The 19,533-nt window shown below is 37.8% G+C and overlaps 1 protein-coding gene across 1 annotated transcript in view; it reads right to left on the bottom strand.

Moving 5' to 3' along the window:
- Positions 1-19,049, bottom strand: part of slc16a10 (solute carrier family 16 member 10) — a 31,796-nt gene extending 12,747 nt beyond the window's left edge. The window contains exon 1 of the mRNA XM_055044559.1: positions 18,580-19,049. Coding sequence (XP_054900534.1) covers positions 18,580-18,901 — 322 coding nt within the window. The 5' untranslated portion in view covers positions 18,902-19,049. The remainder of the gene's footprint in view (positions 1-18,579) is intronic.
- Between the last annotated feature and the right edge of the window lie 484 nt (positions 19,050-19,533).

The raw sequence follows: 19,533 nt of genomic DNA, 5'->3' as shown, positions 1-19,533 counted from the left end.
TCTCATTTTTCATCTCCGATTTCAAAGAATGATGAACTCCTAAATTTGCTGCTACCCTTCAGATGTTTTGTGTGTGTGTGTGTATTATTAACAAAATAATTTATTATAACATTTAGGCTTATATAATTTTAAAATAAAATACTACAATGCCTGGGTTTAAAAACAAAGCTCAAGTGAGCTGTTTTTAAACCCAAAGCACATTTCTTTATAAAGTAACTCTCTTACTGAAGACAATTACACTATGGCAAATGAAACACCCTCCCTATGGTTACCATGGTAACCCACAACATAAAAATCAACCAATCACATGGCAGAAACTTAAGACATTTGGATCTATATCTGTAGAGAACCCTTTATTACTGCTGTCTATGGACAACACAGTTGAACTTCTTAACAATTTTTGAATGCTCCATAATCAGTTGTGTTGTCAACAAATGAAATTTAACTACTAATTTGAAGGGGATTTTGTTTTTATTGTTTTTGCACACCTTTTCATATGCTTAGCTATTTTTTAAAAGGTGTGACTATTATACAAAATCATATTAAAATGGTCTTTTGTCTCATTTTGTGGTTAAAAATGAGGATGTTTTCTTTCTTTTCAAGATACACTGGTGGTTGACACACAAATCATGTTTAGTTAAACTATATTCTTTTGACATGATGTTTTACTTTGATTGGATTGTACTTAGAAAGTATAAATTATTTAGAGTGTTTAATTCTTTTTTTCCTGTTCTGCAGGTCAAATACACAAAGAAGCTCTCTGAAAATTGTTAAAGATTTATATTTTTATTGCTTCCTTTTCATTAACTCCACAAAAACTAAAGACTCACTTTTTGAAATTGCAAGCATATCAGCGATGATGTTTTAAGATGCATAATGAGTCTAGTAAAAAATGATCTTTTGGTAGTTTTAGCAGAGCTGGGGTTGCAAACAGCAGAGGAAACATCTGCACTGTTGCTGCTTGCTTGGTCAGCAGCATCATGTGAGCCTGAACTTAAACAGCACTGAGTCATTGTGCAGCAGATCCCTCTGTGAAACACAGGGAACAGCCCTGCAGAAGTTCTGAACAGCACAGAAAAAATTGATTGAAAGAGTTTCAAAATAAAACTCATTGAATCATTTCAGTTTGTATTTCTGAAAATGTTCAACTCCCCCAATTTTAAGTAAATTGTGGGGATTCAGCAGATGGCGCATTTAGACCGAAATAACTTTGTGACCATCAGAGTACCACACAGCCTTCAGGTAGGATAACATGTCTAGTTGTTATTCTCAGATCTAACCTCAGTCAACTGAAACCTGTGAGAAATTTTTTTTTTTAAAAAGCAGCTGGGGGCGGGAGGAGTTTTTCATCTGCTTCATACGTGAGTAACTACAGACCACTGAGAGAAACTGCAATTTCTGAGCTGTTGTCTGCTTGACTGATGTCTTTAATCTTTCTGAATCCTTATCTCACCCCATGCGATTAAAGAGCCCCACCTACTCAATGCTGATGGTATGAGGCTTAGTAGAAAAACACCCTAACAAGACTAATTACACAGGAGCTTAGCTCAAAAGTCCAACCGAAGAAAACATGCACAAACTCAACAGCCAATCACTCAGTAGCTTTATGAATGTTTTTTAGGTTCATTTTAAACAAATAACTGGGAAAGTTAAAATTTTTTTGCTTAGAGGTCACAGAAATACTTATTGACTGGTTCTAGTCAGGTCGTCCATGTAAAACAGTTTAAAGAAATTCACTTAATGGATTAAAGAGTTAAAATTTTCAATAGGGATCAAGTTCAGACAAAGTTTACATTTTACAGCGTCTATATAAACTTTGTGAAAAGCTCTGAGAGAGAATGATTCAGCAGGGTGTGGGGCTTTAGCTGTCCTGGAAAGAGAAAGAAGAATAAACTACAACAGTCATTGGTCTTCATCTGTAAATCTGAAAATAATTGTAGCTGATGACGATGATTTTGTTTACATATGTAATTTTTTTATGAAGTAAAATACAGCTTTTGACTGGATCAAAACACTCTGTCATTAAGGACATCAATCACCAAAGCATTTTTGGGAGAGATTTGGACCGTTTTATCTGTCCTGATAAAACGGTGGTTTTGTTGCACAAAACCATGTCATCATCTCAGCCTTTGTTTCAAAATGATCTAAACCTTCTCATTTGGTGGATGGTTGGGATTCCTGCCAGCCGATAAGCACATCTAGTGCCTTGAATTGAACACATTGGGTTTAAGAGTCTCCCACCTGGTAGTGTTTCTTACTACCAGATGGTAGTAAGAAAAACAAAACTACTTCTCAACTTTGCTTGATGTCAAGTTATAAGCTGTGTTTCAGTTGTATTCAAAACTGGGAAATTCTGACAAAGATATTGTAACAATCAACTGGAATACCTTTATGACACTGGACTTTCCACTAGGAAAGTGGAAGAACTCTGACTACCTCCAGTTATGATCAGTAATGCCTTCTTTAAATTTAAATATGGCTGCTACTTGCATCAAGAGAAGTAAAACAAAGCAAGTTGATTTTAGGAGATACGCAAGACTGTGTCTAAGATCAATGTTACATATAGTGCCTTTCATTGATTGGATGGTTTCTCCTACTTTACATCTACTTGTATTTAAACAAGTAGAGCTAACTCGACAGTTTAGATCTACAACAACTGTTCATGTTGTTGGTTTGTGGATTAGTGCACTCTGTTGGTCGGCAATTAAAAGACATTTCCACTGATGTTATTCTTTGTCATTGCTACTTTTTGAGAAGTAACAGCCAGACACTGTACAGGCTCTGAAGGCCTAATGTGCTAATGCCAAGTGAAATATTGACTTGGCATTAGCAAGTCAATATTTGCTAATATATTGACTTGTCCATGTAAAAATACAAATGGGACACTTTTCATACTGTTTGCATCCTTTTGCATAATTCTTTGCTCTAGATTCCCTCTGTGATCTAATAAACTGCCAAAGCCTCCATAAAGCTTGTCCAGACAACACACAGTCAGAAAAATACCCTGAATTTAATGGAGTTGATTCTGTTTGCTTTTATATTTGTGGAGAAAGCCTTCTTTAAGCTACATAATGTAATAAATGACTGTGAACATGAAGAGCACAGAATGCCTCAAAGACAACAGGAAATTGCAGCTGTGTTGTGGCGGCCGTCTCGATTTAAACGCATTTACGCTTCAGACCAAAAAGAAATTCAAAAATGTAATATTAGGGTTTGTTTTGTCCCGGCAACATCTATCAATAGCCACAGGCTCTCCCAATTGGTTGCCACGTGTGGTCTGTCTGCTAAGGGCTTTGCTGGACACTACTGTGATGTGAACCTGGTCACCCCGAAATGACGAAAGCAGCATCAGAAACAGCCAACCTGGCATCCTTCTGCTTGTCACTGAAAAAAATGGGTTCAAAAGCCTGTGAAAGGACACTTGTATGACTGTTTATCCTATTTTCTGTTTGACAGAGAAATAAAATGGATCAGACTCTCTGCCTTCAATACTCCTCATTCTGATGTCTCTCATTGTGTTTGGGTGACGTAGTCGCAAAGGCTCAATATGTGGTGTCCATGTTCGTGCATCATGACTATCGTGTACTCATCTTCAGAGGATGTTTCAAATCATCTCAAACCGGTTTCTTGAACAATAAGAATGAGTCTGTTGTGCATCCCACAGATCTCAGTCCAACAGAGCACCTTTGGATGTGGAATGGGAGCCAAACAGTCCATCTGGGCAACAGGTCTACAGCAATCTGTGAGGAATGTTTCTGACACAATGTTGGTTCTGTCAAAAAGAACTAGAGCAGCTCTGGAGGCACTAATATTACTTCTCTATAAACAGAAGCAGCTCTAGGTGTCCCCTTTTGAAGTAAGTGGTCGAAGCTGTCAAATAAAACAGATTGAAACATCCACTTAAAGGCTTTAATGGAACCTCATGTTCTCACTTAATTTGGTCAATAAAGTCAAAGGGTTAAAGTAAAGCCACCGGCTGTTGATGTATTAAATAAAAGTGATGGAAACAGCTAATTGAACTGGAACACAGTGAGATGGCAGGCGATTTTCCGACAGTTCAAATGAACAGCCCCTTTTTAAACTCTTTTGATGATAGATTATGTGTGTTGGATGAAGACAAGCCTCATCTAACACCCACTTCGGACTCTGTCCCAAGTCATCAGACCTTTCAGATGAATGACCAGCCAAAGGAGGAGAAAAAGCTTTTTAAAATTTTATGAGTAGTGAGACAAAAATCACCTGATACCACCCTGGACAGATGTATTATTGTTTTGTCATTCTGCTGATGGACTCTTAAGGAGATTCTTTTGAGACCTTCCTTATCACAGCTCACTGCAATGCCATTTATTGTACATAGATGTAGAGTTAGATTGAAATAAAATTTTAAATTGACAGAAAAACCCCAGGAAGATAACTTGTATCACAAATAAGACACATGCTTGCTGACATAATAGTTTGGGATTTATTAGACAACAATGCAGGTTCTGGAAGTAAATAAAACAAAAGGAAGGTGAAAAACAGAAGTGTGTAATAGACAGGAAAGTTAAATATCAGTAAAGACATCTTAGACATGCATGCATAGCCTGCATGCTAACTTGTTCTCACAACAACAGTCTGACATTTTCCACACCTGCCAAGGTAAACAGAGGGACAGCGATCCATAAATTCACACAGAAATAGTGACATGTTTAAAACCAAAGATCAGCGGGGTTAATGGCGGACAAAACCGGGGGTTGCTAAGGCAACAGCTCTTTAATGGATGACTACATGGAGTGTGAGTTATTGGTTTACAGCGTTTTCTAAGAAAAGATCATCTTCACACACTGATGTTGAAAGTAAAAACAGCATTTTGCTTTCAACATCAGTGAAAGTAAAATGTTGAAGACAGTTTTAGTTTGTCTTAAGTGGAAGGCAATTAATCATCAGCTTCAGTTTCACATTTCTGATCAGACCAATTCAAAGTTATAGTATATTTGACCAGGCAACAACAAAAGAGTCTTGAATCAGAACTGAGTCTGCAGATATAGAATTTTAAAGTACATTATATATATATATATATATATATATATATATATATATATATATATATAATATATATATATATATATATATATATATATATATATATATATATATGAAAATAATATATTATATATATATATATATATATATATATTATATATATATATATATATATATATATATATATATGTAATTATTATTTTTTTCTTTTTTTTTGCATTATTTTCATCTGTGACATCATAGCTGGTGAGAGGAAACATGGATCACAGCATATTTATGTATTAACAGGATCTAGTCAAAGTCTAGATTAAATTCCAATTAATAATCCGTGATTTGATCATTAGTGGTTGTGGACACTCTCAATTCAAGCTGATTGAGGTTGAGATATTTTGCCAAGAAGAACGTGTAAATATATAAAGCTCCTATGAGACCTGGCAACTGGAGCAACAACAAAACGTCATTCCACAAACTACAGACTCACAAGAGCAGAATGCAAAACCCTTCCGCACTTTCCAGAGGATGTGAAAACATCCTGTCTTGTTGCTCCTAGCACTGGAAGTAGTGGTCATAGTGAAACTGTTGTGACTTTTCATGGCACAGCTCAAGTCCAAACTCCGTCTGATTGAGTAAGTATTTGTGGTGTGGCTGCAGTCTGTGTTACTTGGTGAGCGTACCGCTGATGCTGTTCAGCTACTGAGAGAGAAAAAGACATCCCCGATTAGGGCCTCTTGGTGCTGCAGGTCCACATCTGGGCTGCAGCGTACTGTCCATCATCCGCACTGCGTCTTGACAACAGCAGCTGGAAGCGTTTAAAAGAGCTGGCCTTGTTTGAGATGGAGGATGGAACGGAGGAAATCACGTTTGTCCTCATGTGTGTTTCAAACGTTTGTCTGGTACGTGTTTTCTGGCCATGTGAAGCAGGAAGTGAAAGCTCCACTTTGATAAAATATGTTTGGGAAAGTCACAGAGTGATTCCTAGCTCAGCAAAGAGCACAGATGAAAACACTTCATATGCATGCTTGGAATTACTCTGGAGTTCTGTGGCTGGAAGAAGACCAGATGAAAAATGTTAAATGGGGGTTGTGTTTCAAGTGAAGGGGAGAGAGGAAAGAGGGGTGGTATGCTGAATCTGGTTGCTGATTGGGGGAGATTTTCATCCACCCACTTATTAAGCTCAGAATCCACAGGTGGTAAAGCGTAAGAGTGTAGACGGACCCCAAAGAGTTAACTCTTTATGTACAAACATGCCAGTCTGGTATTTAAATTAGAGGATAATGCTTGTTTCCTCATACATCACGTCTACCTTCAAACTGAAACTTTCTTTTTGTGATCTCTCATGTACAGAGCCAGTAGAAAGTTTATCCTTTTTCAATTTGACTTTTTTGATAACAGAGTTATAAAATCTGTCAAAAAAAAAAAAAAGAATTTTTCATGAATGCAGCTCTAAAGGGCTTTTTGAATCATAACTGATTTGTAAAAGAAATCAGTAATGATTTCTTTTATAAATCAGTTTATATAGCGGCTTTTTATCGCCGCTATATTTTAAGTTAGCCTGTGTTTTATCATCAGGAAAGGGATTCCCAAAGAGCTACGAGTTAAAACCTCGGCTTAAAGTAGGAGGATAAGGTCAAGTAAGGCCTTTACTGGCTTTGTATCTGATCTGATAGCAGATCAGATACAAGCTACACCTATGAAATCTACAAAAAACAAGCACTGGGAATTATAAATCCTTGTAGTCCACAATAATGGGTCTCGTTCTAGATAAGGGAGAAGAGGGATTTTGATCCCCTTAAATAAGTGACGTATACGTCTTTATACTTCCCTAGGAAGAGGTATACCATTATGTATTAAAAGAAGTGCAGCCAAGTCCATTAAGTTATTAACTTTGCAGGCATCCCTTCTCCTGAAAATGGTTACTATGTTAGTGTTGCTGCTAAACAGGTGACGGTTGCTGACCTTTTCTCTGCCTGTAATGTGACACATTGTCTGTTGGAAATCATGAAGACATTTAGCTCAAATTTTCTTACAGACATTTTTTTGTGTTCTAGAAACACTTGACTTTTGTTCTTTAAATATTTTAAGATCGCTGAAGCACGTCAGGATTCTTCCTTCCTAGTATTTACTCCAAGAAGCGTCTCTGCGCTATCTGGCAGCTTCTTGTAAACAAGGAAACATCAGAAGGAAACTGACAGACATTAAGTTAAGAATACCAAACACATGATAAATTAATTAGACTTTTCGTAATATATAACTCAAATTCAAAACTAGCTCCATAATATTTAGTATATTCTTGTTTTATGCCAACTCATTAACTCATTATTTAGTTCTAACACTTTATATACTCTAATATATATAATATAATGTCCTAACCCTTTATAACTTGATCTTACATTTTAGCACACATGTAAACTACAAGCTGGAAAAGAGGCAAAGAGTTTTACTTTTTTACCAGCATGTAATACTTGATACATTTAAACAAAAAGTCATGAAAAATAGATGTAAAAACTTTGTAAAGTACAATAGAAAAACAAAAGAAAAGATGAACAATGGGTTTTACAATCACATGCAATGTACATATTGTCCGTCTCTTTATAGATATGAATATATATATATATATATATATATATATATATATATATATATATATATATATATATATATAATATATATATATATATATATATATATATATATATATACACATATATATATATATATATATATATATTATATATATATATATATATATATAGACAATGTGCTCAGTGAATGTCTCAGACAACAGGGAACAGAGATTGAGGTGCCAGAGATACCATCATGGGAGGACAAGCCCCTACATGGATGTACCACCAGCAAATAACCCAAGTGGCTGATATCAGTAAATCCTACCAATGCCTGGAAAAAGCTGGACTCAAGGACAGCACAGAGGCCCTCATCCTGGCCGCCCAGGAACAGGCCCTAAACACCAGAGCAATAGAGGCCCAGATCTACCACACCAGACAAGACCCAAGGTGTAGGTTGTGCAAGGAGGCCCCTCAGACAGTCCAGCACATCACAGCAGGGTGCAAGATACTGGCAGGGAAAGCGTACATGGAGCGACATAACCAAGTGGCAGGCATAGTGTACAGAAACATCTGTGCAGAATATGGACTGGAAACCCCGAGATCAAAGTGGGAAACACCCCCAAAGGTGGTGGAGAACGCCAGAGCTAAGATCCTGTGGGACTTCCAGATCCAGACAGACAAAATGGTAATGGCGAACCAACCAGACATTGTCGTAGTGGATAAACAACAGAGGAAAGCCGTTGTGGTAGATGTAGCAATACCAAGCGATTCCAACATCAGGAAAAAGGAGCACGAGAAACTGGAGAAATACCAGGGCCTCAGGGAGGAACTGGAGAGGCCTGGAAGGTGAAGACCACAGTGGTGCCTGTGGTCATCGGGGCCCTCGGGGCAGTAACCCCCAAACTGGAGCAGTGGCTACAACAGATCCCAGGAACAACATCAGACATCTCAGTCCAGAAATGTGCAGCAGTCCTTGGCACAGCCTAGATACTGCAGAACCCTCAAGCTCCCAGGCCTCTGGTAGAGGACCCGAGCTCAGAGGATAAGAACCACCCGCGGTGGGTGAGAAGAGAATTTATATATATATATATATATATATATATATATATATATATATATATATATATATATATATATATATATATATATATATATATATATATATATATATATATATATATATATATATATAATATATATATAAAACAAATGTTTAAAGGAAGCCATGACAGTAAAAGTGATGGATGTGTTGTATGCTGTATGTTACAGTTGTCTGCAGACTAATTATAATCTCATGTAACTCTGAATCTTGTTATGTTGGATCTCTGTGCGTCTGCCTGGTGCTCACTGTGACGTATGGACAACTTCATGACTTCAGGATGAGTGAGTCATTCTTTAAACTATCCTGTATTTCTCTATGCGGTAGAACTTTAAAAATGAAATTTAAAATAAAGATGCACTTTTTGTTTTATTGTTCTTTGTGTATGATTCTCAGAATGTAATTCTTTGGTAAAGTCCTTGATGTTTACCCAGATTTCTTTTATATGGGTGAGGAATAAAAACTACAGAATCTCTTGTATGTATTATGTGTTTTAGTAAATTCAGAATGTTTCAAAAGCTTGGCACTTTTGAAAGAGGACACTTTATGTTTAAAGGTTGCTGATGCTGATTTCTATCTGCATCTTTGAAACATTTGTTTGTGTGTCTTGTTAGCCCATGAGGACATTAAGTGAGACAAAAAGCAAAACCAGAAGAAACCCAATACTAGTAAATACTTAGCTGTGGGGACATTAATTACAGTTAAAGTCCTACACATTGCATCCACTCTTTGGATGAAAGATCACATCACACTTGAACTATCACAGTCAATCATATCCAAGCAGCACTTTAAAATGAAATATTTCAACCATTGACATGATGGCTGTAATTTAAGATATGTCAAGGCTTTAAGATTGATTCTTCATGTCTAACATGTTTAGCACATCCAACCTGGAACTTTCCAAGACTTTATCTTCACCTGGAGCCACATGTAGCCTGTCAAATATTAATCTCTGTTCACTCTGCTGGAATGATCCATCCTGGTTATTTTTGCCTTTCATTTTTCAATGCCAAGTTGGAGTCAAAGTAAATCAACAAAACATAAAGGACATCGAACACTGAGCATCCATCTCTTTTCTGTAAACCAGAACTCAACGGTGCTTCTCCATTACGAAACCGTGCCAGAGGTGGGACAGGAAGGCAGTGAACCAGCAGTGCGGAGGGGAAACAGGCCTTTCCCCCCTGTTTATGTGCACTGGGTCACAGCCAGGTTTCAGTATCTCAACAGGTTTTCCCAAGCGTTGATACTAAAATAATATTTTCTCTCCGACTGTACAACCAAAACATCAGCTTCATATTTCTTACTTCCTATTTTATGCTTTTTATTTCATAGTTGTTCCAAAAAAAAAAAAGGTTCAGCCAAAACATGGTCAGATGATGCTTTATTCTGTCAGCGTCATCAAAACAGTGCAGATAAGGTCTGCAAACTCTCTCTGGTGAGGTTAAAGGTTGTTGGCTCATTCAAGAATAAATAAGAAGAATGTGGCTTTTAATGGCACAGGGCCAATGAATAGCCCCATGTGGCATTCCCAGAGGGATGGACTTGGAACTCCTAACAGATGTTGAAGACCGCTGAGGCTGACAATCTGAGGCCAATCTATGGACTGGATGTTCCCGCCCCTGGCTCTCGTTTCGTGATTGGTTGAGCAGAAATGACGGTTTTCAGTCAACAACTATCATGCCACTGGAGAAGTTAGTGGTCAGATGGGAGCAATGGCTCATTTCACATGTCCTATTGGGATAAAATTATTCATTTAAGTAAGTACAGCCTCTTTAACATTCTGAGAGTTATGGATCAGAACTAAATATATGAACATTTTGTTCTGTAAAGGTCTGAGAGAGAAGAAACTATAAATCTGGGCAACAGAACAAAATATTACACAATGTCCTTGTTTATTTAACAAAAATATTCACCCTGATGGATCGTCAGCAAGAGTGAGCAGTTTTATTAGAGAAGAAATGTTGGTAGTTTGCTGTTTCATGAAGCATTCTGGCCTGCGTTCAGCCCAGGCCAAAGAGCAGCTGCAGTTCTTCCCAGGAGGAGATTCATGGTGAGGTCAGACTATGCAATGTTCAGAGAGATTGCAAAAAATGAAAAAATAAAAGAAACTACATGCTTCAGAGAGACAAGGGCAACCAGGCATGATCTCTGACTCCTGAATTACCAGAGACAAATTGTAAAACACAGTGGTGGAGGACTAATGATACAGGCTTGTCACAGAAACCAGGTAGCTTCTAGTCCCTGAACTCAACATGAACTCCTCTGTTCACCAAACTATTCTTGAATCAAATGTAATTAGCTCCTGACCACTGAACCTGAATCTTGACCCAGGCAACAGGGCAATGACCAAACAACTGCAAATCTGCCAATGAAGGACTGGAAAGGACAAATTAGGGTGTTGTGATTACTTGATTAAAGCTCAGGCTTTAATGTGATGAAAATAGTATGAGGCCTTATGAGAGTCATGCAGAAACACATTTCCTAAAATTCTAACATTGTAAAGAAGAATGGGTCAAAATTTTTCATTTTAATGAGCAATTAAAATCTATATTAAAGAAATATAGATATGAATGCTTCAGGTTGCAACTGAATGGATGGATGGACATCAATTTTGCATTTCGGCTCTAACTTTATGAAATAAATTACCACACAGCAGGCTTCTGACTGAACTCCGAGAAATAATGAGTTCACTGACTTTGGACATCAGACCAAAGAGGATGTGTTTGGCAGTAGTGCACAATGTAATGTCTGGACAAAAACCAAACACAGGATATCAGCGCATACAACCCATTCAAGCTGTGGTGGAAGCATAATGATTTGGGCTCAAAGGAAACATTGTGGTTGTTGAGTCAAGAATGAACTACTTTGCATTCCAGCATATTTTGGAGTCATCATTGAGGTATACAACAACAATAGCTTTGCTTTCTGTAAAACATGGTGGTAGAGGAATAACGACTTGGATTGTGTATGTTTTGTGCAGGACACCAAACTGATAAGGTTAAGAGTTGGCATAACCAGTTGAAAAGATGCACATCAGCCAGACCTCCACTTTGTGGTGCACAGACTGTCACCTGTGCCACATTAACCACTGTTCTCTGCTTTGGTGGAAATGAGCGATATGTGTCCAAATACTCTTAGTATCCATTCAGAACGAAGGAAATGCAGGAATTTGTCAAGAGAAATGCAGGCAATCAGTATGCTTACCGATAAAAACTCAACTGTACGCCTGAGTATGTGAGGGCCTTAAGATAATCACTGCTATAACTCAAAGCATCAAGTTTTCCGCACCATCAAAGAACAGACAAACACACACAAACAAGTCTGTAAGTTGTGAACTGACCCACAGTCAAGAAAGAGAAGACAAAATACAACACAGACTCCAACAAAGCCTCAATTCTCCAGTGTTTTGATTCCAAAGTTTCTAACCATTGCAGATGGCATGTGGTGCTTCTGGAGATTGTGTGGTTGACTTTGTGAGAAAGAATCATGTTGCGACATGTTCTTTGGTATGCTTGTCTGCTCACGGCACAATCAGGTGTTTTTTTTTTCAATGTGTAACTACCTGCATTAAGGTTCCAGAGGCAGTCATTACGCCTGGGAATTATGCAGCTTCTGTTTGCAAAGACTGTACAAAGAGCAAAAACTACCCACAGCTACAGGCATCAAACAGTAAATCATCAACCATTGATTAGGAAATCTTTCCATTTAATGTCAGAAGTTCAAGATTTCTTGCAGTTGTAACTTTTGTTTTCTTTCTATCTGTACACAAGACTTGTGGCATGTAATCTATGCCTACTAACCCATCATAAAGAGATTTCATCATCCCAGTTTATCTTATAGCCTACTAATGAAGGCTGCACAGGTTGGACCTTACCCCAAAGACAGGTAAAGTTACCTGAGAGAAACACAATGACACTGACGATAATGCAGATAATAACCAAGAAAATAACAGAGAGAAGTTGTTTTTTGCTGATGCAGTACAGTTAGAGAGATATACAGTGTGAATTACACTGATCAATGGATAAGTGAAAAAGACCTGCTGCATGTCACAAATGGTTTCAATCTACAGTTGAAGGTGCTGTGATGGTCTGGTATAGACTATCCTCCTTGAATATGAACTTTCACCTACAAAAAGGCCCATTCAAAATGTCTATTTTGATTTTTTGTAGATTAAAGTTATTTTAAGTAGCTTTACATCACTGCAATAGCATTCATACTAAATGTGCATATATTTAATATTTTTAAGTAAAGTAATTGCCCATTCAGTCTTATGTAAGACCACTTCAAACATGTCTTACATTTGAGTCCAAAGAGTGGGTAAAGAGGAAAAACTGCAGATTTACAGTGAAATAGAATACAAGCAAGGAAGAAAACGGAAAAGAAAAGAAGAAGTTGGGCAACGCCCACGGAACAGAAATTGCTGTCTTAAAGATAAACAGAGGGAGGTTTAACTCGTGTCATGGAAAGATATTCCTCTTTCTGCTCTTCCTGCATGAAGAAGAAATGTGGGAGATTGCTGAGCAGTAAAGAAGAACTAGTCCTGCTGAGATCAGCGTCTAAGTAATGACCTATGGGTTCATGTTTCAAGAATTACCTTTTTTGTGCTCCGTAAGTTAATGTGTCACTTTTTCACTGACATGCATTTAAAATTCAAAGTTCTCTTTGCTGTGTGTGACCAAGCGAACTCGACTGAAATCAGCATGTTCTTTCAAAAGTCAAACGTCAAGTTTAGCTTGCTGGTGCATCACTTCTGTAATAAAGTAAAATATTAATACCAACTAATGTCAATTAATGAATAAATATATGTGCCAATCTAAATACATTTTTAATAAGTCTTACATCTGAAAACACAGTACTTTGCACTCAGTGAACCAGGCTTTGTTTTTATCTTTCTAAGTAATGTGCACTGACGGTTTTTCACACCTAGACAACTTGTAGTAAACAGCCAATAATAAGTGGTATTCTTAGCAATACATCTTATCCCTAAAAATAGGCAGATTCCCTCACTGCATCCCAACGAATACTTCCAAAAATACTTGATAAGATTTTGTGCTTTTGCAGTTTCTTTCTAAACAACTGAGTATTTTAGTTGCCATTCTGATTTTTTCACATGTATCAAACAAAATCTCTGTCTTTTCTCGTCGCTAAAAATGTTTATCATTACAAAGTCAAATCCAAACTCTATTGATTCACTATGTTTATTATATCATGCCGCTTGGCCTTCACTGCACTTCCTTTACTCCAAGGTCCAACTTTAGATTCGACAAGTGGCCTATTATTTCCTTTAGGCTGAACGTCTCACAACAGGAAGGCTTGTTGTTGAATGTGGACATTCAGTAGTGCTTCACGGAGACAACCACATTCAAGAACAACATAAGTTGACATGTGCTTACGTCAATGAGCAGAGCAGAGCAGAGCAGAGCAGGATAAAGACATTACCGGAAATCCACAGTTAACGTTTCCTCTGGCAGTCACTTCTAAAGCAGGGCTTTCTACTCTGAGCGTCAACCATGCTGTGGCATAATAAGCACTGCTGTGCTTCTGTAAGGCTCTGTGGAACTCTGCAGGTTAATGCCAGTGAGTTCATATTGTACTACAGCAAATCTTATTTATCTAGATAGCTAATCTATCTTTATGCAGGTCTATGCAGTTTGACAATGGAGTCTAAGAAGTTTAACAAGTTTAAACTTGGAGGCAGCAACCCTGGAGTTCTGTGTTTGTGATTTATATTCAAGGGAAGCACCGAAGGCCAGTTTGAGAACAGACAGGGACAGCTGCAGAACAGCTGGAAATAATAGCGCTGTCACACAGATCCAGTGAGAAAAAAGTTAAACACTCATTAGCTATCAGAAGTTGTATATCACATCCATCAGCTGAGCAAAATAAATGCTCTGAAACTGAAAAAAAGACAAAACTAAAAAGGAAAACAGAAAGAGGACTATAAAGTCCCCAAACAATATTTTACATATCGCCTTAAGACAAGCTAATCAAGACAAAATGAATTTAAGTGTGTCAGGGAGTCGCTATGAATATACTAAATGACTGGCAAAGCAAATGAAACAACTAAAAGGTGGCATGTCATTTTTACATATATGTATACACCAAAGTAAACAACAGTTACAGATTATTTTAAATGTTTTTATGGAAGCCCCCAAGTCGTTGAATGCCTGCAGCTCATATTTCCAGACTGGTCTCAACAAGCTTCCCTTCAACCATTGGCATTTAAAGATTCTGAATGCAACATTACAACATATTTATAGGCAAATACTAACCACTGACACATTAAGTCATAGAGGGCAGGCTATGACCAAATGTCATAGCCTGCCCCATTTAGCAAGAACACCTGTGGTGAATTGGTTCATGACTTGGCTGATTTTGCAATGAAAATCTGAGCAAAGCAAGAAATCTTGTGGAGTTCCTCAAATCGATATCCTCCAGCATTGAGGAACAACCTACAACAACCTACTGGTCTGTAATAAAATCAGTCTAACATGACCTCAGAAAACACCACAGGTGCACTGATTCATCAACCAGTCAACTCATCAGTGCCGATTCTTTTATAGATAAAGCCGATTTATCTACCTCGGCAAAGGTCTAAAAATCAACCAGTGTCCTCTGCTCTCCTGTAAGAAAGGTTTGGCTGATAGATTGGCCCACCAGGTCATGTCTGCACATATACATTTAACAGCAGTTTTCTCACTGTTGCCAATTCAGCAACATTCTTGCTACTTTGAGCAACATTACGGCAAAAAAAAAAAAAAAAAAAAAAAAAAAAACAGGTAAGGCTTTTTAAATGATATTCCTGTCACACAAAAATATTTAAAACTGAGCTGATATTTAAAATCAGTGCACGGGTTTTCTGTCTTCAAAAGGAGATTGATAATTATTATTTTTGTCTACCAGGCTCAGGTGTACAAATCTTAGAAACTTATTGGGTATGAACCGTCTAGGTCCATCCAGGTTCTACTTCTTTACACGGAACTGTGACTAAAATCAAAACGAAACCTTATTTATTATGTTGCATTTAAATACATTGGGGGTTTTTTTTGTTTGTTTTTTTCTTTTCCGGTGTTTTACAGATAATAATTATTTAAGATATAAAACAAGTATGGTTGTCCTTTTACAAAATATAAGAATACCAGTCTAGTTTTCATGCTCTATCATAGTTTGCATCTCACAGAACGGTACTGAGTTTGAAAAGATAACAGAAAACAGAACCTTGATCCCTGGTGTCAATGCCCTCTCCACACATGACCATGCCTCCTGTCATCATATAAGATACTGCACGTTTTGGGGGTTGAGCAAGAGCTGGAGCTTTGAAAATTCTTTAAATTTACTGAAATTTACTGTTCAACTGCTGAAGAGACCTAGCAAATCATGACAAAATATCTAACAACCAAAACTTTTTGCTGAATATAACATCCTAATTTCACATTCCCGTTGCATCATAACTTTATTTCTACCAGAGTTAAAGATCAGTTCGTCCTTTAGGAGTTGAGGACTGCAGTACAGTCAGGCTTCTCCAAAGGTAATAAGCTGCAGCACCAGAATGGGTCTCCAAGATGTTCAGGAAACAGAAAACCAACAGCTTCTTTGTGCTGTTTTTAATCCTATATCCTCATCTTTCAGGCAGCAGCATTGATAACATGTGGCTATAGTCACTGGAACAGCAAGGCCATAATTACATTATTCTTGGACAAATTCATTCTGTCTTACTCACACACAAATTTCCCATTATGACCTTTTCCTGTCTAAGACTGACAGGAGTCAGTCTTCTGCTGTGTATAGCTTTAGAGCAAAGAGATATGCAGAAAAATGAATAATGTGAATTTTTAAGATCTTGGTAAACCTCTAACAAAAATAATTGAGTTTTTTCCTAAATCACTTTTGATGTGTTTGGGTTCACTGGGACAGCTTTCATTCGTTCAGCTGCTGATTTGAGGTGATTTTTTCCCTTTATTTTAAAACTACTTTAGAAGACCCGCAGCATGATGCAACCACCGCCGTGTTTGACAACTGATAGTGCTGTTCGGCTTAAAAGTCTTATCTGCTAAAAATGTTTCTGCAGAATACATTCGCTTTTCCTTGAAAAAAGAAGTCACTCTGGCTTCAGTAAATAAAAATAACCAATAAGAGTCACTTAGGTCTTGAAAAGTAAAAAAAATTAAATTACATTATGGAAATTTGAGCAGCTTTTAATTTCAAATTTAGGTGATTCAGGTGTGTCTACATTTCCACCCAGTGGGGACTGAAGAAAATTCATTAATATGTTATTATTTCAGCAAGGAATAAAATAGTTTCTTTTTTGTTTTTTTTAATAATTCGAAGCCTAAATCTGATAAGGAATTCACTCAGAAGATATAAGCTCAAGGTTTCGATTAACATCTTATTTTGGAAATCCAGACTACAGTTGTAAATCTAAGTCAGTAAGGATCACATATGGCGTTCCTCAAGGCTGTGTTCTTGGCTCACTTGACAGAAAATTATGACACCTTTGATCAAATGCTAATAATCTGCAACTTTATGAATCTGCATCACCGTCCCTCCATTATAGTGTGATCCTGTGCATTATATGAGCAAATCGGTCAGCATTTCTACCAATTTTATACACAGTTCGAAATCACCACTGAACCGAATCCAGGAGGACAAAACACAAAAGAGCATGAAAAAGAAATTTTGGTGTAATTATAGGATTATATTATTAACAACAAATTCTGTTTCTAAATTATTTTATTACCATCTTAGAAACATAATGAGAATAAACTGGAAAGAATAAACAGGAGACAGAAAAACACAATGTCAATGTGTTTGATCAACCGAATCAGGCAGTTCAGTGTATTTAAAAACCAAGACTAGGTCATAAAAAATGAATCATATTTCACTAGTTTCTAAAGTATTGTGGCCCTTAATTGTAAAACATTACAAATTTAAAATCATAGTAACATTTATCTTGCTTGTTGGGGGTTACCTATCAAGAGCCATAAAACCACTAGACACACACGTGATGACTCTGGATCCAGAACATAAAAAAGGGACACAAAAATCTTCTTGTTTACCACAGAGTTCCCAAAAAAGGTCAAACAATACTTTGTGTCTGAAGATTGGGTCTGTCTTAAACGCGGAGTCAACCTTTTCTGTCATTTCATGAGACTATTTTTGTTCTTTCATTTCATTTTCTATCCATCCATTCCTTTGAGTTGCCTTGCGGATGAATGTTGCAAGTAAATTAGACTAGCAACTGTTTTTCTTATTCCTATGGCATAAAAAATATACATTTTAATATTTTGTCTTGCTGCTGTAGCTCTTATTTATTTATTATCAGCTGCAAATAGCTCTTATTAAATACCCATTAAACCATGTGTAATGAAAAAAAATTAGTAGAAGCTTAAATTAAATATGTAGGAAGGTAATAGCATAGGAGATTTTTCCTCAACAGTTATAGTAGTTTTATTAACTTGGACCACTGCTCTTTTGTTTGACATGTGGGTTTTCCCCTTGTCACAGCAGAAAACGACTTCCTTCTTTTTTTCTTTCTTTCTTTCTTCCTTTCTATCTTTCTTTCTTTGTATCTTTCTTCCTTTCTATCTTTCTTTCTTCCTGTCTTTCTTCCTTTCTATCTTTCTTTCTTTTTATCTTTCTTTCTATCTTTCTTCCTTTCTATCTTTCTTTGTTTCTTTCTTTCTTTCTTCCTGTCTTCAGGTGCCATTAGCTCACTTACAGTAAGTACAGTAATAACTAAATGTGAGACAATGGGCCTAAAGAAAAGCAGCAGATGAAAGGACAGCGTGTGCTTGTGTTGAGGCTGCTGCTGCTGCAGAGGTTGCTGGTTCGACTCCGCGTCTTCCCGGTCTCAGCCCACTGGACTCACAGTGGCAGCGCGCTGCAGCTACTCACAGGTTCTGAAGCGCAGGTCCTCGTCGTTCTCTTTGCCGAACTCTTTCAACATGGACAAGAACAGCAAGCCGAAGGAGTTCTGGATCCCGAACACCGAGCCGTTGCACCACATGGATGCCAGCATGACCACCCAGCCCCAGCCGCCCTCGGGATGGACGAACTCGACCTCCTCCGCCGCGGGAGGAGAGGCTTTGTCCGCCGAGTCCACCTTACAGTCTCCGTTCTCCTGCTTGTCCTCCTCCGCAGGGACCGGCCCAACGGGCACGTCTCCGGCGGTAGGCTCTTTGTTGTCACTTTCCGTCACATTGTTCCCCTCTGTCATTGTTTCTCTTGAAGATGAAGCAGCTCAGAGAAGGAGAAGTTGGAGTTTGTGCCGGGGGCTCAGGTCGGATGGGAATGAAGCCGCTGTGGGTCAAGGTGAGGCCGCGTTCACCGAGATGAAGCTGTGGTTTCCTGAGGTTCTGCTAACAGAGAGGGTAATAACTGTCAAAAAGCTGCTGTTGCAATATTATAAATAGACATCGCCGAGGGGCGGGGCTCCGGGGCATCCCGCAGCTCATTGGATGCTGGGGGCCACGCACTGCATCAGAGGAGTCACATTTCTAACTCTGCAGGGTTCTGGAGAAACGAGGTGTCCCGTTTGGTTATCAATGTTACAGAAATCCACAGAGGAAACTGAACCGGCACCAGGAACTTCTTTAATTACTAGATTCCCCCAAACAACTGGAAAGGATCCAGGCAAAGGTGTTGGCCCCTGGCACATTTATTGTTTGTGTTGTTGTTGTTTTTTTGTTCAACTAAAAGCATCACATCAAAACCAAATCTTAAGGATTGTCTGAGTAAATACAAAATGCAGCTTTCAAATGATAACTTACAGGCACCGACCCCCCAGGGACAAGGGTTGATCTGACTAACAGGCCTCATCTGAGTCCATGTTCTAATTTATTAAATATG

The sequence above is a fragment of the Poeciliopsis prolifica genome, unplaced genomic scaffold (genome assembly GCF_027474105.1).
Source record: "Poeciliopsis prolifica strain line A6 unplaced genomic scaffold, Auburn_PproV2 SCAFFOLD020, whole genome shotgun sequence".
In the NCBI taxonomy this organism is placed as follows: Eukaryota; Metazoa; Chordata; class Actinopteri; order Cyprinodontiformes; family Poeciliidae; genus Poeciliopsis; species Poeciliopsis prolifica.
Note: the sequence above shows the minus strand (reverse complement) of the source record. Positions and strands in the feature narration are given on the sequence as shown.